Genomic DNA, 18,522 nt, shown 5'->3' on the forward strand with positions numbered 1-18,522 from the left:
CTCTGGTTTTTCTGGTTTATACTCAGTGCTTTTAGTTCTCCAGGCTCATTGTGTATGTGTTCATCATCATCATGATTATCATCATCTTTTCCCGTTATCCGTTTCAGGGTTGCGGTGGCAACAGTGCGAGCAAAGAAAAGAAGCCCAGACGTCTCTGTCCTCCACAACTTCCACCAGCTCCTCCTGAGGGATCCCCAGGCGTTCCCAAGCCAGAGGGGAGATATAATCACGCCAGCGTGTCCTGGGTCTACCCCGGGGCCTCCTTCAAGTTGGACGTGCCTGGTATACCTCCAGTGCGAGGCATCCAGGAGGTATCCTTATCAGATGTCCGAACCACCTCAACTGATGTGTATGTGTTGAATCATTTAATTTCTTTACTTTGTGTGGAGAGATTCAGAGGAGGAGGCAATTCTAAAGTCCCTGCAATTGATATCAGAAGGAGCGCGAAATCAGAAGCTGTCTTTCAGCCCACAAAAAACTGATGGGAATGTTTTATTTCACAGTCTGTGGAGGCTCCAGACACCCAAATAAATGTGTCCACACACTGAAACATTTTTTTAATATGTCCCCTTTAAGGCAAGGGAACAACACGATAAGGTGTGGGTTAACGTTAAAGGGACAATGTATGATTATGTGTAAAAATTTGATTGCGGCCACAGCTTGAAGACATTAGCCCAGGGATCAAGTGTCTCTTGCCCACAGGAAACCCATGCAGACAAGGGGAGAACACACCATACTCCTCATAGACACAAAACCCCAGAACCCTGGAACTGTGTGGCAGTAACACTGCAGTGCCACCGTGCCAAACTACTGTAGATGAAATATGAAAATGTTCAAAACAAAATATTTTTCAACTTCAATTTTCATTATGCAGCTTATTCACTTTTTACTCTGGAAGGTATAGTTTGGGATGTACATGGATTACTATCCCTTTATCTACTGTGTAACCTATTTTATTTATTTTAACAGTTTCAATGCCCAAAATATAATGATGTAGTCAAAACTGGAGATGCACCTAGATACATTGTGTACAACAGAAGGCTGCACAAAACAACGCAGCACACACTTTTCCCAGTGATTTCCGTTGGCTGTTAATGTTGTGTAGTAGTATGTGTGTCAGTTCTTTCTGAGAACTGTGAGAGTCTGCTGATATTTCAGTTTTTCACCCTACACCTATACATTGTTAAAATGACAATGGCAGGAAGCAACTGTCAGACTTATACAGAGTTAAAGGACATACAGACAAAAAGACAAAAAAAATCCATATTAATAATGCACCATTATAGATAAAAGTGTCAAACCCTGTGTATGAGTCACTATGTGCTAGATACAAGCCCACCCCTGCTCCCTGATCTCAGGAATATGTTTCTCTCTTTCTCTCAAGTTAAAAGTGCTTTTACATGTTAGGTTCCACACAGTGGGTTCAGTCAGCCTTCCTGGAAGTTTCCACGTCATTTTCTGAAACACACCGTGAGTACGTGTTCCCTCTGGAAGGGATCTCACGCACTGAGTTCAACCTATTCAGCAGATCTGAAGACATGATTGTAGTCTCTCTCCGTTGCCTTGAGATTTCTTTAATGAGATGCTTTTATTGTCATGATATCAAGCACTGAATGTTTGTGGCTCTTCTTTTATAGCTGAACATTTCTGTTTCTTCGTCTTTCTCTGTGTGCGCTTGAGAAAATGGTGGCATGCTGCAGCGTAATCTGTTTATTCCTTTCAAATGGGGAATTAGGCATTGTACTACAAATCTAGCTGTGACCCCACACTCCTTACAGTTACACAAAAGCTTTTTGAGCATTTCTATTACACTTATTATACAATACTTTACAATTATAATGGCCAGGCATAGCATTTTAAACCCATTGTTTTTTAAACCCCGCCTACTGCTGCAATGATCTTAATTATCTTCTACTCAAATCATGATAAATCAACACTTTATGGTACTTCACTTTTAATTAGTCAGTCTTTGAAATGAAATGGAGTCTGTTTAAACAGGTGAATTTTACCCACTTAAAGGCGATGTCTACAATAGTGAGTAAGCGCAATTCTCTCTGGGATGTTTACGCTTAGGATCGCCACGTCTTTTAAGGTGGAATGGTATGTTTGAGAAGAACAAACGACTGTGGTTTGAATGTGGCTGAAGTTGAACTTGTCTGTAAGCTTTTATTCAGTGTTTGAATTACCACCGAAACTCATTTGCCTACATGGATGGGGACCATGCCATCACAGGGCACCACACATTCAATCATACACCCACACCCATGGGCAGTTTAGCATGTCCAATCAACATTGTAGAAAAGCAATATCACACTCAAGGCAGTGCACTCTGTAAAAGTGATCTTCAAGGGTTCAGTGGGGCTTTAGTAAAGAAAATGGTTCTATATAGAACCATGAACACTTAAATAGCCTTTGCATAATTAAAGTTACAGATAATGGATGGATGGATGGATAATTAAAGGATTCTTTGCATTGTGAAAGCCTTTTTCATATTGATGGAATATATGCTGACGCGGCCTATATTGGATAAGAAAGGGCTCTTCTCTAATTACAATGTCAAGCTTGTTACAGCAGAGGAACCCTTTTCTAAAAGGTACTAAATAGAACCAACTATAGCACATTCTCTATCAATCTAAAGAACCCTAGAGGAATCATAACTTTTAAGTATGTACTGCTACTAAACATCAGCACGTCTGGAACTTCAACTGTATCAGGGCCCCGCTACTGAGTAAAACAGTATTTCCTCTCTTTTCAAATTGCGTCGTATGCTCTCGCAATCTGAACATCACATGGTTTTACATTGCAAAAAAGTGAACAAAAAGAATTAAAATAATAATAATAATACTTACTGCAAAGGTTACAGACTTCCTAATATCATTCTTTAAAAACCTCTGAACCATAAATGTTGGCAGTAGGACATTGCCATTTGTGTTATAAAGAGCACTTGGGAGTATAGACATTCTATCATATTTCATACTGCGCATGGCTGTGTGCTATTGGATCCTGATACAGAGACACTTACTCATTCTTCTCCAGAGACAGGATCAACTGCTGACCTTCTGCCTCTATCAATATCTGCAGTGAAGCGGGAGGGCTCTGAGGAAAGAAGACACAAACACAACACAAAATGCATGACCTCATGTTCTTTTGTCCTGCCAAGTTCCTTCCAGTTTTAAGCTCCTAACGCAGGTTTATTTTTAAGCTGTGGGACAAGTTTCCCAACCTTGCATGAGTTTCGGGGTGACAAATTGTAGTTTAAAGCCCGGTGGAGCCCACAGGAAGCATTTCAAGTGACATTTTCCACAAAAGCATGTGGCAGATAAAGTGCACCAGTGCAATGCTAACATGTGGTGAGAGACAATGTTAATAAAAGGGCACACAGGGCTGAAGGGTGGAAATTATACTGTTGCTAAGGACTAATATTTATTCGGCTATATTACCCCACATACAGAACTGGTGTGGGTGCTTAGGAGACACCATTTTCACACTGCAATAGGTCACAGAGTAAGATAGAAATGGGTATCTAGATTAAAATGGCCTCAAATTTGCATTTATGAAACTCTCGCTCTGGAATAATGAATAAAATTGAAGCAGAAATGTGAAATTACAGGATTATTAGAGAACGTCCCTGTTCATGAGCTTGCTAATACCTTCTTTCCGTTCATATTGGATGCTAATGAAAAGACAGAGTCTATTTCCAGCACAGCTTATAATTACAGCTAGGCACTAGTGAGAGGTTTGACACTATAGACAATTATTTCAAAACATATTTGTCACAACGTTTAAGCTTGACAATCAAATCGCGCATGACTGGAGCTTTTTGTTTTTAATGCTCAAATCTTTATGTTAATTGGGTGTTCTGTCAAAATAACTACCACATGCAGAGTCTAGGTTCTCTTTCAGCTTTTGTGTTTGGTTTGAGTTGGGGCGTGCCATTATTACAGTCAGAATTATGCTTTGCAGCCTATGTAGAAAACTACAAATCAAATTAATAATGGTGTTTATCCTATATGTGGCACTAACACATAACTGGCTGTCTAACACGCCTTAAGCAAGCAACTGTAATTATCTACTCTTTCCGTTTAAGCAACGTTGTTTCTTATTGTTGTTCATCCATCCATCCATTATCTGTAACCGCTTATCCAATTTAGGGTCGCGGGGGGTCCAGAGCCTACCTGGAATCATTGGGCGCAAGGCGGGAATACACCCTGGAGGGGACGCCAGTCCTTCACAGGGCAACACAGACACACACACATTCACTCACACCTACGGACACTTTAGAGTCGCCAATCCACCTGCAACGTGTGTTCTTGGACTGTGGGAGGAAACCGGAGCACCCGGAGGAAACCCACGCGGACACGGGGAGAACACACCAACTCCTCACAGACAGTCACCCGGAGCGGGAATCGAACCCACAACCTCCAGGTCCCTGGAGCTGTGTGACTGCGACACTACCTGCTGCGCCACCGTGCCGCCCTTATTGTTGTTCATTTTTTATTTATTTATTTATTTTTTATTTTGTAGAAACAAGTGCAGATTTGAGTGCAATCCATGTATCCGCCTCATGCCACAAGTGCCTGCCAAGGAGTACCTCATTTACATAAGGCATGACCAGGTTTGCCCTTGATTAAATAGAATTTACATATAACACACTCTCTATTCTGACACTGAGTCAATAACATGGCTGGCAAAAGTAAAAAGAAGAAGTAAAAATCCTTTCCATGATTTAATTTCAACAGCCTGTCTTCTCTAACCATGTCAAACCAGCCTCAGATGTGTCAGGGCAAGTTTTGGGTTTGCCACTTCTTGCCAATAAAAGAAAGCAGACGTCAGCTCCTGTGCCAATGGTTGTCTGCATTTCAGTTCAAGCTGTGAGTTCACAGGACCATTTTTGTATATGTAGGAAGGTATTGAACATTATCAGTAGTACACAACTAAATATCGACGCTGTCCAAAGAAAAACACGTATCTCCAAAATTGTAAATTTATAGAGGAAAGAAAACACATTCTTAAATTTTACCAGATGTCAACGTAAAGATTTTACTGCAAGAAATTTTGGAGCATTTCTATGGCCCATTCTTCATGAAATTTTCACAGTGTGAGGGACATATGCTGTGTTTAAATAATGTACTAAACTAATTTGACAAAAATGGAGATACGTGTTTTTCTTTGGAAAGTGACAATATACGGCTAATATATACACAGTTACTGCCCGGTTATTTATACTGCCATCACTATTTGAAGGCAGGGCAAATTAAATAAAGAAGAACAAAAACAAAATAAGGGCGGCACGGTGGCGCAGCAGGTAGTGTTGCAGTCACACAGCTCCAGGGGCCTGGAGGTTGTGGGTTCAATTCCCGCTCCGGTTGACTCTCTGTGTGGAGTTGGTGTGTTCTCCCTGTGTCTGTGTGGGTTTTCTCCGGGTGCTCCGGTTTTCTCCCACAGTCCAAAAACACACGTTGGTAGGTGGATTGGTGACGCAAAAGTGTTCATAGGTGTGAATGTGTGTGTGTCTGTGTTGCCCTGTGAAGGACTGGCGCCCCCTCCAGGGTGTATTCCCGCCTTGTGCCCAATGATTCCAGGTAGGCTCTGGACACACTGTGACCCTGAACTGGATAAGCGGTTAAAGATAATGAATGAATGTAAAACAAAATAATTCATAACTCTTCAGTTCATCAACCAAAAATATATTAAAATTGTAATTATAGTTTGAACAATGCAAAGGGGAGTATAGTAAAGCTGGCAGTGCAGTCCTAGTTTGGAAGGCTAATAGCCTAGTTTAAATTAGTTTCACACCATAAATCAATTTTAGAAAATCATAAGGGGAGTAAAGCTGAATGTTCAGATAATAATTATTTAACACAGTGTTAAACCATAAATTAAAATTTAACAATGCTCATAATAGTAACGTAAGTAATTGTAGTAGTAAGGGTAATGCTAGTATATCTGGAAGTGCGGTGTTAGCTTAGCAGGTTAGTAACTTAGCGTACTATCCTATAAAACAGATTCACATCAGTCATTTGACTTCATTTGAGCCAGACCCTCAATTCTGGTACGTGAAGCTGTTTTTAATCTACACTCTATGCTAACATTAGCCTCTACTGACTACAGATCAAATATTAAGCCATGATCCATAGCTATAGCTTGCCCTTATTGCTATGTTACACTGTTCTACAGTTTGTGACAGGATCAAGGTCATTCAAGGGGCAGCTTTGGAGTTGTGTCTACTACCCCAAGTTGAAAATGCAGCCCAGTGTGTTGATCAGAGGGCAGTGGGGTTAGCCACTGTGCTATGCCAATGACAAAAAAGCCTTTTATACATTCACCCACACAATAATTTTCTGTAATCGCTTATCCAGTTCAGGGTCGTGGTGGGTTGGGAGCCTACCTGGAATCACTGGGCAGAAGGCAGGAACACACCCTGGAGGGGGCGCCAGTCCATCACAGGGCACCACTCACTCACACGTTCACTCACACCTATGGACACATTTTTTGAGTAGCCAATCCACCTAAAAATGTGTGTTTTTGGAAGGAGGAAAACAGAGCCCCCCGGTGGAAACCCACACAGTCACAGAGAGAACACACCACACTCCTCACAGACAGTCACCCGGAGGAAACCCACACAGACACAGGGAGAACACACCACACTCCTCACAGACAGTCACCCGGAGGAAACCCACGCAGACACAGAGAGAACACACTACACTCCTCACAGACAGTCGCCCGGAGGAAACCCACAAAGACACAGGGAGAACACACCACACTCCTCACAGACAGTCACCCGGAGGAAACCTACACAGACACAGGGAGAACACACCACACTCCTCACAGACAGTCACCCGGAGGAAACCTACACAGACACAGGGAGAACACACCACACTCCTCACAGACAGTCACCCGGAGGAAACCCACGCAGACACAGAGAGAACACACCACACTCCTCACAGACAGTCACCCGGAGGAAACCCACGCAGACACAGGGAGAACACACCGCACTCCTCACAGACAGTCACCCAGAGGAAACCCACACAGACACAGGGAGAACACACCACACTCCTCACAGACAGTCACCCGGAGCGGTACTCGAACCCACAACCTCCAGGACCCTGGAGCTGTGACAGAGACACTACCTGCTGCTCCACAGTGCCGCCGTGTGCAATTCACCAGCAGAATACAATTAATAATAAAATCAAAGAGAGAAATAAAATGTAACCAGTTGTGGAAGCTAGGGAGAACACACCACACTCCTCACAGACAGTCACCCGGAGGAAACCTACACAGACACAGGGAGAACACACCACACTCCTCACAGACAGTCACCCGGAGGAAACCCACGCAGACACAGAGAGAACACACCACACTCCTCACAGACAGTCACCCGGAGGAAATCCACGCAGACACAGAGAGAACACACCACACTCCTCACAGACAGTCACCCGGAGGAAACCCACGCAGACACAGAGAGAACACACCACACTCCTCACAGACAGTCACCCGGAGGAAATCCACGCAGACACAGAGAGAACACACCGCACTCCTCACAGACAGTCACCCAGAGGAAACCCACACAGACACAGGGAGAACACACCACACTCCTCACAGATAGTCACCCGGAGGAAACCCACACAGACACAGGGAGAACACACCACACTCCTCACAGACAGTCACCCGGAGGAAACCCATACAGACACAGGGAGAACACACCACACTCCTCACAGACAGTCACCCGGAGGAAACCCACGCAGACACAGAGAGAACACACCACACTCCTCACAGACAGTCACCCGGAGGAAACCCACGCAGACACAGAGAGAACACACCACACTCCTCACAGACAGTCACCCGGAGGAAACCCACGCAGACACAGAGAGAACACACCACACTCCTCACAGACAGTCACCCGGAGCGGTACTCGAACCCACAACCTCCAGGACCCTGGAGCTGTGACAGAGACACTACCTGCTGCTCCACAGTGCCGCCGTGTGCAATTCACCAGCAGAATACAATTAATAATAAAATCAAAGAGAGAAATAAAATGTAACCAGTTGTGGAAGCTATAACGTCACCTGTGGTGTCCCAGACCATTTAATATCTTTATACATCTGGGTGAACATGAGGCCCTTCATTTCCAGATGTTTGTTTGAGGTGATTGTGACGTCACAGTGAGAGAGAGCAGTGGATCATAGCTGTAGTGTAGTTAATTATATATAAAGCAGAAAGGAGGAGACTTGTGTAGCGTGTGGATATTAGCTGAGCCTGTTTCAGCGGTGTGAGTTATGGCAGTAATTGGAGAGCTGTTGTCAGGTCAGATTGCCTCCTGGTCGAAGCTCTGCAGCTCATTGGCTGCGGATTAAGAGAAACCCACACAGACACAGAGAGAACACACTTCCTTATAGACTGTCACCTTCACTCAAGTGAAATACGAAGCCATGACTCTTAACCAGGTTTAATAAGTAATAGCTCTGTAGAATAACACTGATAAGCAGTTATATTTCCAGAATGAATATCAGAATTATCTTGACATGTGGATTTGACCTGCAATTAGAACTAAACTCACGGTGTGTTAATTAGTCTGTGTTCTGGGCAAGCAGTTGAATTTATGCTGGAATGTAATAAATTTAAAATATATTATATAGTTAGCAAGGTCAGCACTGTGTATTGATTAATGCCTTCATTAAATTAAAACATACATATATTTATGCAGACATATCCAATAATGGTTCAGAGATCAGGAGTAATTATGCAAAATTCACACACACACACTGGTTTTCATACAATCTCAGGACATGGGGAACTGTAAATGTACTATACTCATATACAGTATACAACAAAATGGAGTGTTCACCTGTTCAAACTTACTATTATAATGTTAATTAAAATACAGGGTTTCCAGGGTTTACTTTTAAAAGGTATTAAAAGGTATTATTAATATCTTAGTTAAAAAAATTTCTTTTAAAGAAATAAAAACAGAAATGTGGGTCTGGTTCCACTGTAACGCAAAGTTCACACTATAAAAGAAGCTGCTACCTAAGCCTGTACACAGTAATGATACATCTTTGCTTGTGTACGTCCACATTTATTGTCTGACTTGTTGTCTAAATTTAATAATGAAACTTTAAAAAGTTCATTTTAAAGGCTATTACTTTTGAAATATATATTTTAATCTGTATCAGCCAGTGCCACAGTGTTGGTTTCAATATCAGAAAAAAAAATCGGTAATATATATTACTGTCCAGTTGTAAACAATGAACTATGTAGTAAAAAAATTTTTTAAATTGTCCATAAGTACATTATATTAGTTCTTGTTTTCTCTGCATCCTGCAACTGTAGTGCATGAAAACTAAGAAAGTCACACAAACACACACACACCCACACACAACGTCCACACTTCATACTGAACGCTTTTAAATGGCTTAGAGTTTTACAAGAATTATAGCTCTTGAGAGCCTCTGTGTACTCGCTGAACCTCTAAACACACAAAGCACTAGCATATCACTTCAGCATTCATCTGTCTGGCCTTACCCTGGAGCGGAGCCAGCTGATTGGCTGACGTTCCTTTTCCTCCAGCAGCAGTATCCGAGGTACTGTAGTGTGGTAGCGCTCCAGCTTTGTAACAACACTCCTCAAACGCCTCTCTGTGAAAAAAAAAAAAAAAAAAAAAAAAAAGATCAGCCAAAATATTCCTTTCTTTCTTTTTTTTCAGAGGGATTTGATCTATCAAGAAAATTGGATTGGATGTAAACCAATGTATAATAAATCACTGTTCTAAAATAAATCATGCCGTCAAAGCTGAGCTAAACTGAGATTGGCATATTGGTGGCAGAATCAAAGATAACCCTGTCAGAAATTGAAGGGGAGCAAGGCAAACTCAAAAGCAAAATGACATTAATAAATTCATAGATGAACAGGAATGCATATGTAAACACAGATACGTAATGTTCCTCTTTTGGATGTCTGCACTGACAAAAAGCAGACAGTTCATGCAATGAGATGAAAGAATACTACACATTGTGTTCATTATAATTTCAAAATAATATATATATAATAATATATTATATATAACACACTTATATTGTACTATTTAGAAAGGATTTAACATCATCAGTTTTTATCCAGCTTGCCCAGTCAGGCAAGTGACCAGAAATCTCACTCTCCTGAATTAAATTTCTGCTGTATTTTTCAGCAGTTTCAAAGTTTCAAAACAAACAAAATTCAAAAGTCATTTGCCGCTACTTTACACTCAGTGTGACAGAGAGATCTGTAATGTCTCTCCAGCAGTGATGATGAAAACGGGTTCCCTCAGTCGGCAGACACGCAGCAGTGATAGTGGGCAGCCAGCCTCTGAGCAGTTGCTATAATAGCCGCCGCTAACAGAAAACTGAATTTTCCTCAGAGCCGCTGTAAACAAACACCATTTAAAGCATGTTCTAGAGGAGAATAACCTCTTCCCAACCCCCACCCCCATACCACCCCAAACACTGGGTTGTGTAGCAGCGGATGTGTGTGTTCTGGAGGATTGGAGCACCATCCAATACATGCGGGATGAGCTTGGAGTGGCGTTTGTGAACCTGAGTTAATCATCCAGCCACAGTTCCTGACCTCCCTGGTGTGTACATGGGTGAATGCAACCAAAACCTCCATCAGCAATGATGTAACTAATCTAGTGGAAAGCCTTCACAGAAGAGTAGAGGCAGTTACGGCAGCAAAAGTCCCAAAGTCAACGTATGTCAAATTTTTCCATTCGGACAGGCATTATCCCAGCAATCAGGGCCAGTGCTGTGTAACAGCGAACTATGGTGATGAACAACACACTCCCACCTGCGCCATTACTACAGTCTAATCAAAGTTTCACACTCTCTGTGAGCGCATTATGCCCTGACCTTACAAACCCTGCATCACCCCATCCATTATGAATGAGAGGAACACAATACAACACAATAACTCAACAGCTCAGAGCCAACACTTGAAACCAGGCAGGGTGGCACAGTGTCGCTCTCTCTCTCTTTCATACACACACTCACACACACACTCAGACATGTGCGCAATTACTTCCACCCCATCTCCCTCTACATCAATCTTCCTCTACCTTTCCATCCCAACATTTACAAAGTGCCAGCGGTTGTGGATGAATTTGGAGGATATGGCAATAGAACCATCAACAGTTTGTCAGATCTGTCACCTTGAAAGATCTCTCACACTTCACATCATGGAAAATGTTATGTTGTGTTAGACCACCAGCATTAACCCCTTAAAAGGACAGGACCTTCTACAACATGTTTCTCTAAGAGCCGTAGTCAAGGTAAGCAGGCTTCTCTGGCATTAACGTGGATACACTGAAGCAAAATATCATTCTTCATGTCCATGATACAACCCAACACACTATACATACAGATTCACTATGTTCAGAAGTTTGCAGACACTCCTTATAAATAGTGTACAAATAAGTTTCAAAGCATTTTGTATAATGTATAACTGTAATTCAAAATTCAAACATTATCCAGCACTTTTGTCATTTTATTAAAAAAACATATATATATATATATATATATATAAATAAATAAAATTGGTGACTCTAATGTGTCCGTAGTTGTGAGTACATGAGTGAATGTGTGGGTGTGTGTCGCCCTGTGAAGTTCCTGCCTTGCGCTCAGTGATTCCGGGTAGGCTCCGGACCCACTGCGACCCTGACCTGACAATGAATGAATGAAAGTGAATGAATCTTACACTAAAAATGATGTAAAAATATAATGTTGCAACATCTAGTGGAAAGCCTTCAGAGAAGACCAGAAGCTGTCATTACAGAAAAAACAGATGAGCAGAAGAGAGTTTCCGTCAGTGGCATGACCACCCAGTGGACTTGTCCAGCTTATCCTCGATTATAACCCTGCTAAAGACATGAGCTGCTGTGCTGTAACACACAACAAGCCCAAGACCTCATTTTGCTGTAATACCGACCCAAATATTAAACTACTGTGTATTCAGTCATTTAAGGTCGTGGGATTTTGCAAACATGAAAATTGAAGCGTTTCTGTGTGTACGTAATCAAACACACTCCGCTGCATCAAGGAAGGAAACTGTGAGGCATCGCTTATGAATATGTCTGGGTACAGGACGTGGGCCTATGGTCTGAAAACTGTTCCTTCTGTATTAAGCTAGGTCATATGCACTCGGCACATCAGCACATGAAAAAAGGGTTCATCAAGCACAGCACACGTCTGGCATTCTGACCTCAGAGCTGTGTCTCAGATCATGTTCTGATGCACTATATTAGCCACTTGGGAATAATACAGGATGTTTTGTGCTGTTTGGGGTGGTCAGAATATGTGTTTTTAAAATGCAAGGAGCTACATCTCATGCTTAGGAGTCCTTGTATCTACACACATTGTCCATTTTATCAGCTCCACTAACCATTCTACAATTACAGACTGTAGTCCGTCTGTTGCTCTGCAAATTTTCTTATGCCCTTTTCATCCTGCTCTTCAATGGTCAGAACCCCAAACGGGGGTCATTCTCAGTGCTGCAGTGACACAGACATGGTGGTGGTGGTGGGGGTGTGTTAATGTGTGTGTTGTGCTGATATGAGTGGATCAGAAACAGCACTGCTGCTTGAGTTTTTAAATACTGTGTCCACACCACCTTTGTTTTTCCACCTTGTAGATGTAAAAACAGAGACAGCTCATCTGTTGCTGCACAGTGTGTGTTTGTCATTCTCTAGTCCTTCATCAGTGGACCCAGGATGCTGTCGACTGGATGTTTTTGATTGGTGGACTATTTTTTACTCCAGCAGTGACTCTGAGGGCTTTAAAAACTCTAGCAGCACTGCTGTGACTGATCCACTCATACAAGCAAATTGTTTTGTTTTATATATATATATATATATATATATATATATATATATATATATATATATATATATATATATATAATTAAAATGAAATTTCTTCAATCTTCAATACTCTGGATTTTATCATGAAATTGGAATTTTGAATTACAAATATACATTAAACAAATTCACTTTTAAACTTATTTGTACACCTTATTCAGTTGGGGTTTTTATTGTGTGCAGTGAGCAGGTCCTACGCTGGACATCCTGCTGTTCCAGGACTGACCAGAGCAACAACTGATGACTGAGTTTGTGGTAAGGGAATGGTTTGTATAGTTTATTTATTTGTAAAATTATTTCTTTACTGCTTTATTAAAGGATGAACCAGTCTCTTTTGCACACACTGGAGGATACAACAATTAGCCATTTCCTGTTTGGTGATGCTATCCACCCTCCCTTCCTCCTCCATCTCTTCATTGTGTTCCTCTCTTAAAGTCAGGGCATTCTGAACAGTCGGGGCTTTTATTCTAAACTCGACTTTGATTCTAACCCTTGCTTTTAGCAGAACGATTAAAAAAGGCATTTGAAAGACATTTTAATTGTGACACACTAATAGAATGTGATTTGATGGATGTGAAAAACATGGCCCATTTTTCAAACCTCAAGAAAAATGTAAATATAGAGCTGTGCAGACTGATAAAGGAACATCGGGTGGGAGTATATACGTTTGCATGTTTACAAGCTGAGTATATACTATTGGAAAGCAGTGGGAGTCCTTTCATGCAACAGAAAAGCATGGTTTTTATCTCCCTCTTTATCTCTCTTTTCACACACACACTTTAAGGGGAAAAATAAACAAACCTCCCCTGCCCCTAAGGACATTGTTTGTAGGTCAGGAAGAGACAGATTGTGGGGGTATGTAACGTGAAGAGTTATCAGTGAGGGCCACGCCTGTGGAGGTCATACAGAGATTTCACACAAACACCTCTCTCTGTTGGATTTGAAGAATGCATCAAGATTCTCTCATGGAAATATTATGTAACGAGTGCTCTGTGTCTAAGCTGCACAAATAGGGGACCACCAAAAAATTCATAAATCATGATGCGTTAAGAATTGCTTCATAAATGAACCATGGCAACCTCAATCATCTCCTTCTGGTGGTCGACAGACATCTCATTATTATGTGTAATATTCTCTTTATGAAACTCTAATCTTAGATTTCTCTCTAGCATTGTTCTTGGAATATATTTATTTGACATAAACATCAAACCAAGCACTTTTATGACAATATAGTGCTAATATACAACAGAACAAAATTCTCAGGAATAAAAATTGTCTGCTGGTACTTATTTAACAATCTGTGGTTGGCGTGGTAAAGTGGTAACACCATTGCCTCCCATGTGAGAGACCTGGGTTCAGTTCCAGGTCTGGGCAAACAGTCAATGCTACACCTTGGGCAAGACTCCTAACACTGCATTGGCCTACCAGTAACCGTGTAAGTCGCTCTAGATCAGAGCAAATGTTATGAATGTCAACATAAATTTTAAACAAAAATGTGGCAAAGAATTTTCATTTTAATAACCTTGGTCTTAGTGAAAGGATTCAATAATAATAATAATAATAATAATAATAATAATAAAAGAGTGAGAGAGCAATTGATTTGGATATTTTGACTATATGTATGTCATATTTTAGCATTTTAGCTGGCTAAAATCCGTATTGAAGAACTACAAAATCACAATGTGGTGATTTCCCAGACAGGGATTAGGCTCAGTCTTGGACTATACACCATTTTGGATTGTGATTTTCCATTGAAAGGACATAGTTTTGGACTAGGATTAATCCCTGTTTGGGACACCACCCCCAATATGTAAGAAACCCTCCACCAATTGTCCAAAACAGAGGGGAAAAACACTGTATACTTAGCACACTGCATACTGTTTGTTAAACTGTCATAATGATATTTTGTCAAATGACTGTGATACGAAGCAGACTGGGTGGAAGGCTTGTGTTGGAGGGAGTATTTATATGTGGGTGGGCATCTATGTACATGTATACAAGGGTTAGCGACTGTGTGTGAGCTGATGTAAATGAGTCCAATGTGTGTGAACATCTATCATCTATAAAAAAAGAGCTTTCTTCAGATTTCTTGGAAATGCAACACATGTGATTGCTCTCAGATGCTCTGTGGCAGCTTTTTTTTTTTTTTTGCGCTTTCCACCAGCTGGCGAAAGTGGCTTAACCTCCCAGTTAATGTCAAAGTGCATGTATGAGCTCCACTGTAGAATGTATATAGGTTTTACAGCTGTACTGAATCCATGTATACATATCTAAGTAAATATCCAAGTAACACTTTCCTATGGGTCATTATTTAAAAGTCTACATGATCTCTACATAAGCCTTTTATCACAACTGACCCCATTAGTTTTTCTAAAGGCTTATTCCAACAAGCACTGGCTCACAGCTGAAATGTTATTTGATTAACGGCATAGAAAGCTATGAAATTAAATAACAGTATTGATAAATAACAGGTACATATGAAACTGTATAATAATAAGGATTTAAAGGTGGCACTTTAAAAACATTTAGTCAGTTATATGCACATTCATGTAGGGATCTGGGGTAAACGTGATCTGCCTAAATCGGAAAACATGGGACAAAAAAGGGGTTTGATTTTGCTCCACTAATTACCTAAACAGAATCATTAGAACTGTCCCATTCACTTGTCTGGTCTCTTAGAGAACCAAGAGAACTGAGCAAAAACTGAAAAAAGACTGTGAAAATATTAGAGAACTGAACTAAAAAAACTAAAGATTTGCCATTAAAAAATGGCAAAAACAAGATGGAAACCGAGCAAAAAGGGTGAAAGCAAGAGCTTCTGCTTGCTTGTGTTTCACTGCTGTGCACTCTGAGGTGGTGCTGAGCAGTGGCTCGTTATCATTTAAAGAAACTATCACTGAAGCCTATTGTTCTGAACATGGCTATTCAGACAAGAGGAGAACGGTGCTGTGTTATTTGATCCTTGGAGTATTTTGACCATGTATTTTACAGATATTTTGACAAGACCTCAGGTGTTTATTGTGGAAAAGGCGTGTAATATGTCACTTTTAATTTAGATTTAAACAAGTGACAAACAGATTGCAAATATACAAAGGTGGTTTTCCTTTCCGTGAAACAAGACCTCACACAACAATAACATCTCATGTAAACAGATTGTTTCTTTCAAGCACAAACGCGGTTATGTGGAATCCGCACAGTCAACGGAATTTCTCCACTAGGTTTCTTCTTGGTGGAAAATAACCAAAAGTAATTCAACACAGAGAAATAGATTGAAACGTCAGGATGAGTGTGTGATGACTTGTTATGGCCAGGCACCCCGTCCAGGGAGTGTTCCTGTGTTGTGCCGAATGGTTTTGTGTACGCTCTGGACGCACACCACAACCCTCAATATTCTGAAGGAATTCAAGAAGAAGAATAAATGAATGAATGCAATATATATATATATATATATATATATATATATATATATATATATATATATATATATATATATATATATATAGTACTTTACTTTAGCTTTCTGAATGTACCAGCACCAGAGAAAGCCATGCTATCTCTGCCTTGCTTGTCATGTCCTTGTCAATACATCCGTGTGCAGCCATGTTTTCTACCATTATATAAACCTTTTTGCTGCCTTTATTGTTGGACAGTGCTGGAGTGCACTTGTGTGTGGGTGTGCATATTTGTTCACTGCCAAGAATGGGTTAAGTGTGCAGGCACAGTTCTGTTGTACATTGTTGATGTTATTGGTTAATGTTTTTGGTCGCGGGGAGTCTGGAGCCTACCCAGAATCACTGAGCGCAAGGCTTGAAAACACCCTGGAGGGGGCGCCAGTCCTTCATAGTGCAACACACACTCACACATTCACTCTCACACTCATGTCTACGGACAAATTTGAGTCACCAATCCACCTACCAACCCGTGTTTTTGGACTGTGGGAGGAAACCGGAGCACCCGGAGGAAACCCACTCGGACACAGGGAGAACACACCAAACCCTGGAGCTGTGTGACTGCGACACTACCTGCTGCGTCACGTGCTGGGTTTTACTTTTATTATTACTTTTAAAACAGTTTGTGACAGATTAGGTTAAACATTTGCTTTTCATAGCAATAAAATAAACGTGATTTCACAATCAATAAAACAAACAAACAAACAAAAAAACCCTAAATATTAAGACAGTAGTGGTGGGGGTTTCTCATTAACATCAGATATCTACTATAAAATCCAACCATGGAAATTACAGTGTACTGCTGAGAGCCTTCATTCAGTGCACATTGCATTCATTTCATGTAACCGTATGCTGTTTTTCTTTACTGCTGTACTGTGAGTGGGATTTCCATGAAATCTTTCCAAAAGCCTCTGAGACAAAAACCTTGTGAAACATTGATCACCTCAGTGTTGTAACTATTTCATCATTTCATCCCAGCATAATTTAGCATGCCGTGCTGTCACCCAGTGAGGTTTTAGTTTCAGAAAGTGAGGTCAGAATACCTTAGCTTTCCTCCCTGCACACGGAAATCAGGCCACTCAGCACTCTGAGTCATCTCTGTAAAGAAGATGGACGCATGTGGAGGGAAGGAGGAGGAATGGAGGGATGGAGGGGGAACTGGAGTTTAATACAATGAGGAGAGAAAGTGGGATTAGGAGGGTCTGTATGTGTGAAGTGGAGGTTGGGTTTGTGGGTGTCCAGCACATTAGTACGGCAATTATACGTGTGAACTGTAGGCTTTTGTGCAGGTGTTAAAAAAGAATAATTGAGTATTTGTGCACTGGTATTTGGGTTTGTGTGTGTGTGTGTGTGTGTGATGGTGTGATTGAAGTGAGATTACTGAATGAAAGCTAAACCACAGCCTAAAGAGGCAGGATGACACCATTATAATAATCCATCTCTCTCATACACACACACCCACACACAAAATCCCACATTTGTGAATTATGGGGACATGGTGGATAGCCCTTCAGAGGTTTGAAAAGCATGGACAAAGTTAAAGTTATGTTACTCCTGTGCTAAAGGGGAGTAACATTGACTTATTTGTGTTGTTGTAATTGTTTGATTACTTGAGGAACTGACACAAAATTTTGGAGACCATTAACTGCATGAAAGTAAACATAAACTGAAAGTGCTTCAAAACTAAACAACTAAGATAGAAATGAGTTTCTTACAGACAAGTAAATCTTTAACCACGAACAGGCTACAGTCGTTAGTTCTCCAGAAACATCTATGTTGCCTTTAAGCGAACAAAAATATGCCTGCGCTGGACTTTTTTTCTGTAGGCACTGAATTGCACCAAAGCAAACCATTTATTATTTTATTTATTACGAATCTGATACGTGACCAACTGAAAACAAATACATTAGAAAAAGTGTCCTTGTCATTAAACTTAGCTATTGTTAAGCTGCAGCAAAATATGGCAAAGAATTGGAAAGGTCCGTCTTAAACAAAAATATCTTCTACAACAAGAATAAGAACTAAATAATATTAAAATTAAATTTTCTACATTTCTACATTTACTCCAACATTTCAAATACATAATGACATGCAGCAGCTGTAGCACTCAGCCTTCAGCATATCACTTTCAGAAAACAATATTGTGGCAGCTCAAGTTGTGCAGATGTCATATTCATATGGGGCAACTTC

The 18,522-nt window shown here is 40.8% G+C and overlaps 1 protein-coding gene across 2 annotated transcripts in view; it reads right to left on the minus strand.

Annotated features, from left to right (window-relative positions):
• Window positions 1–18,522, minus strand: part of adam12b (ADAM metallopeptidase domain 12b) — a 150,547-nt gene that overhangs the window by 118,034 nt on the left and 13,991 nt on the right. For both annotated transcript variants that reach the window (XM_066673641.1, XM_066673632.1), the window contains exons 2-3: window positions 9,523–9,635; window positions 3,023–3,096 (exon numbers count right to left, since the gene is read on the minus strand). In XM_066673641.1, the coding sequence (XP_066529738.1) occupies window positions 3,023–3,096; window positions 9,523–9,635 (187 nt within the window). The remainder of the gene's footprint in view (window positions 1–3,022; window positions 3,097–9,522; window positions 9,636–18,522) is intronic.

The sequence above is a fragment of the Hoplias malabaricus genome, chromosome 1, assembly GCF_029633855.1.
Source record: "Hoplias malabaricus isolate fHopMal1 chromosome 1, fHopMal1.hap1, whole genome shotgun sequence".
NCBI classification, from domain to species: domain Eukaryota; kingdom Metazoa; phylum Chordata; class Actinopteri; order Characiformes; family Erythrinidae; genus Hoplias; species Hoplias malabaricus.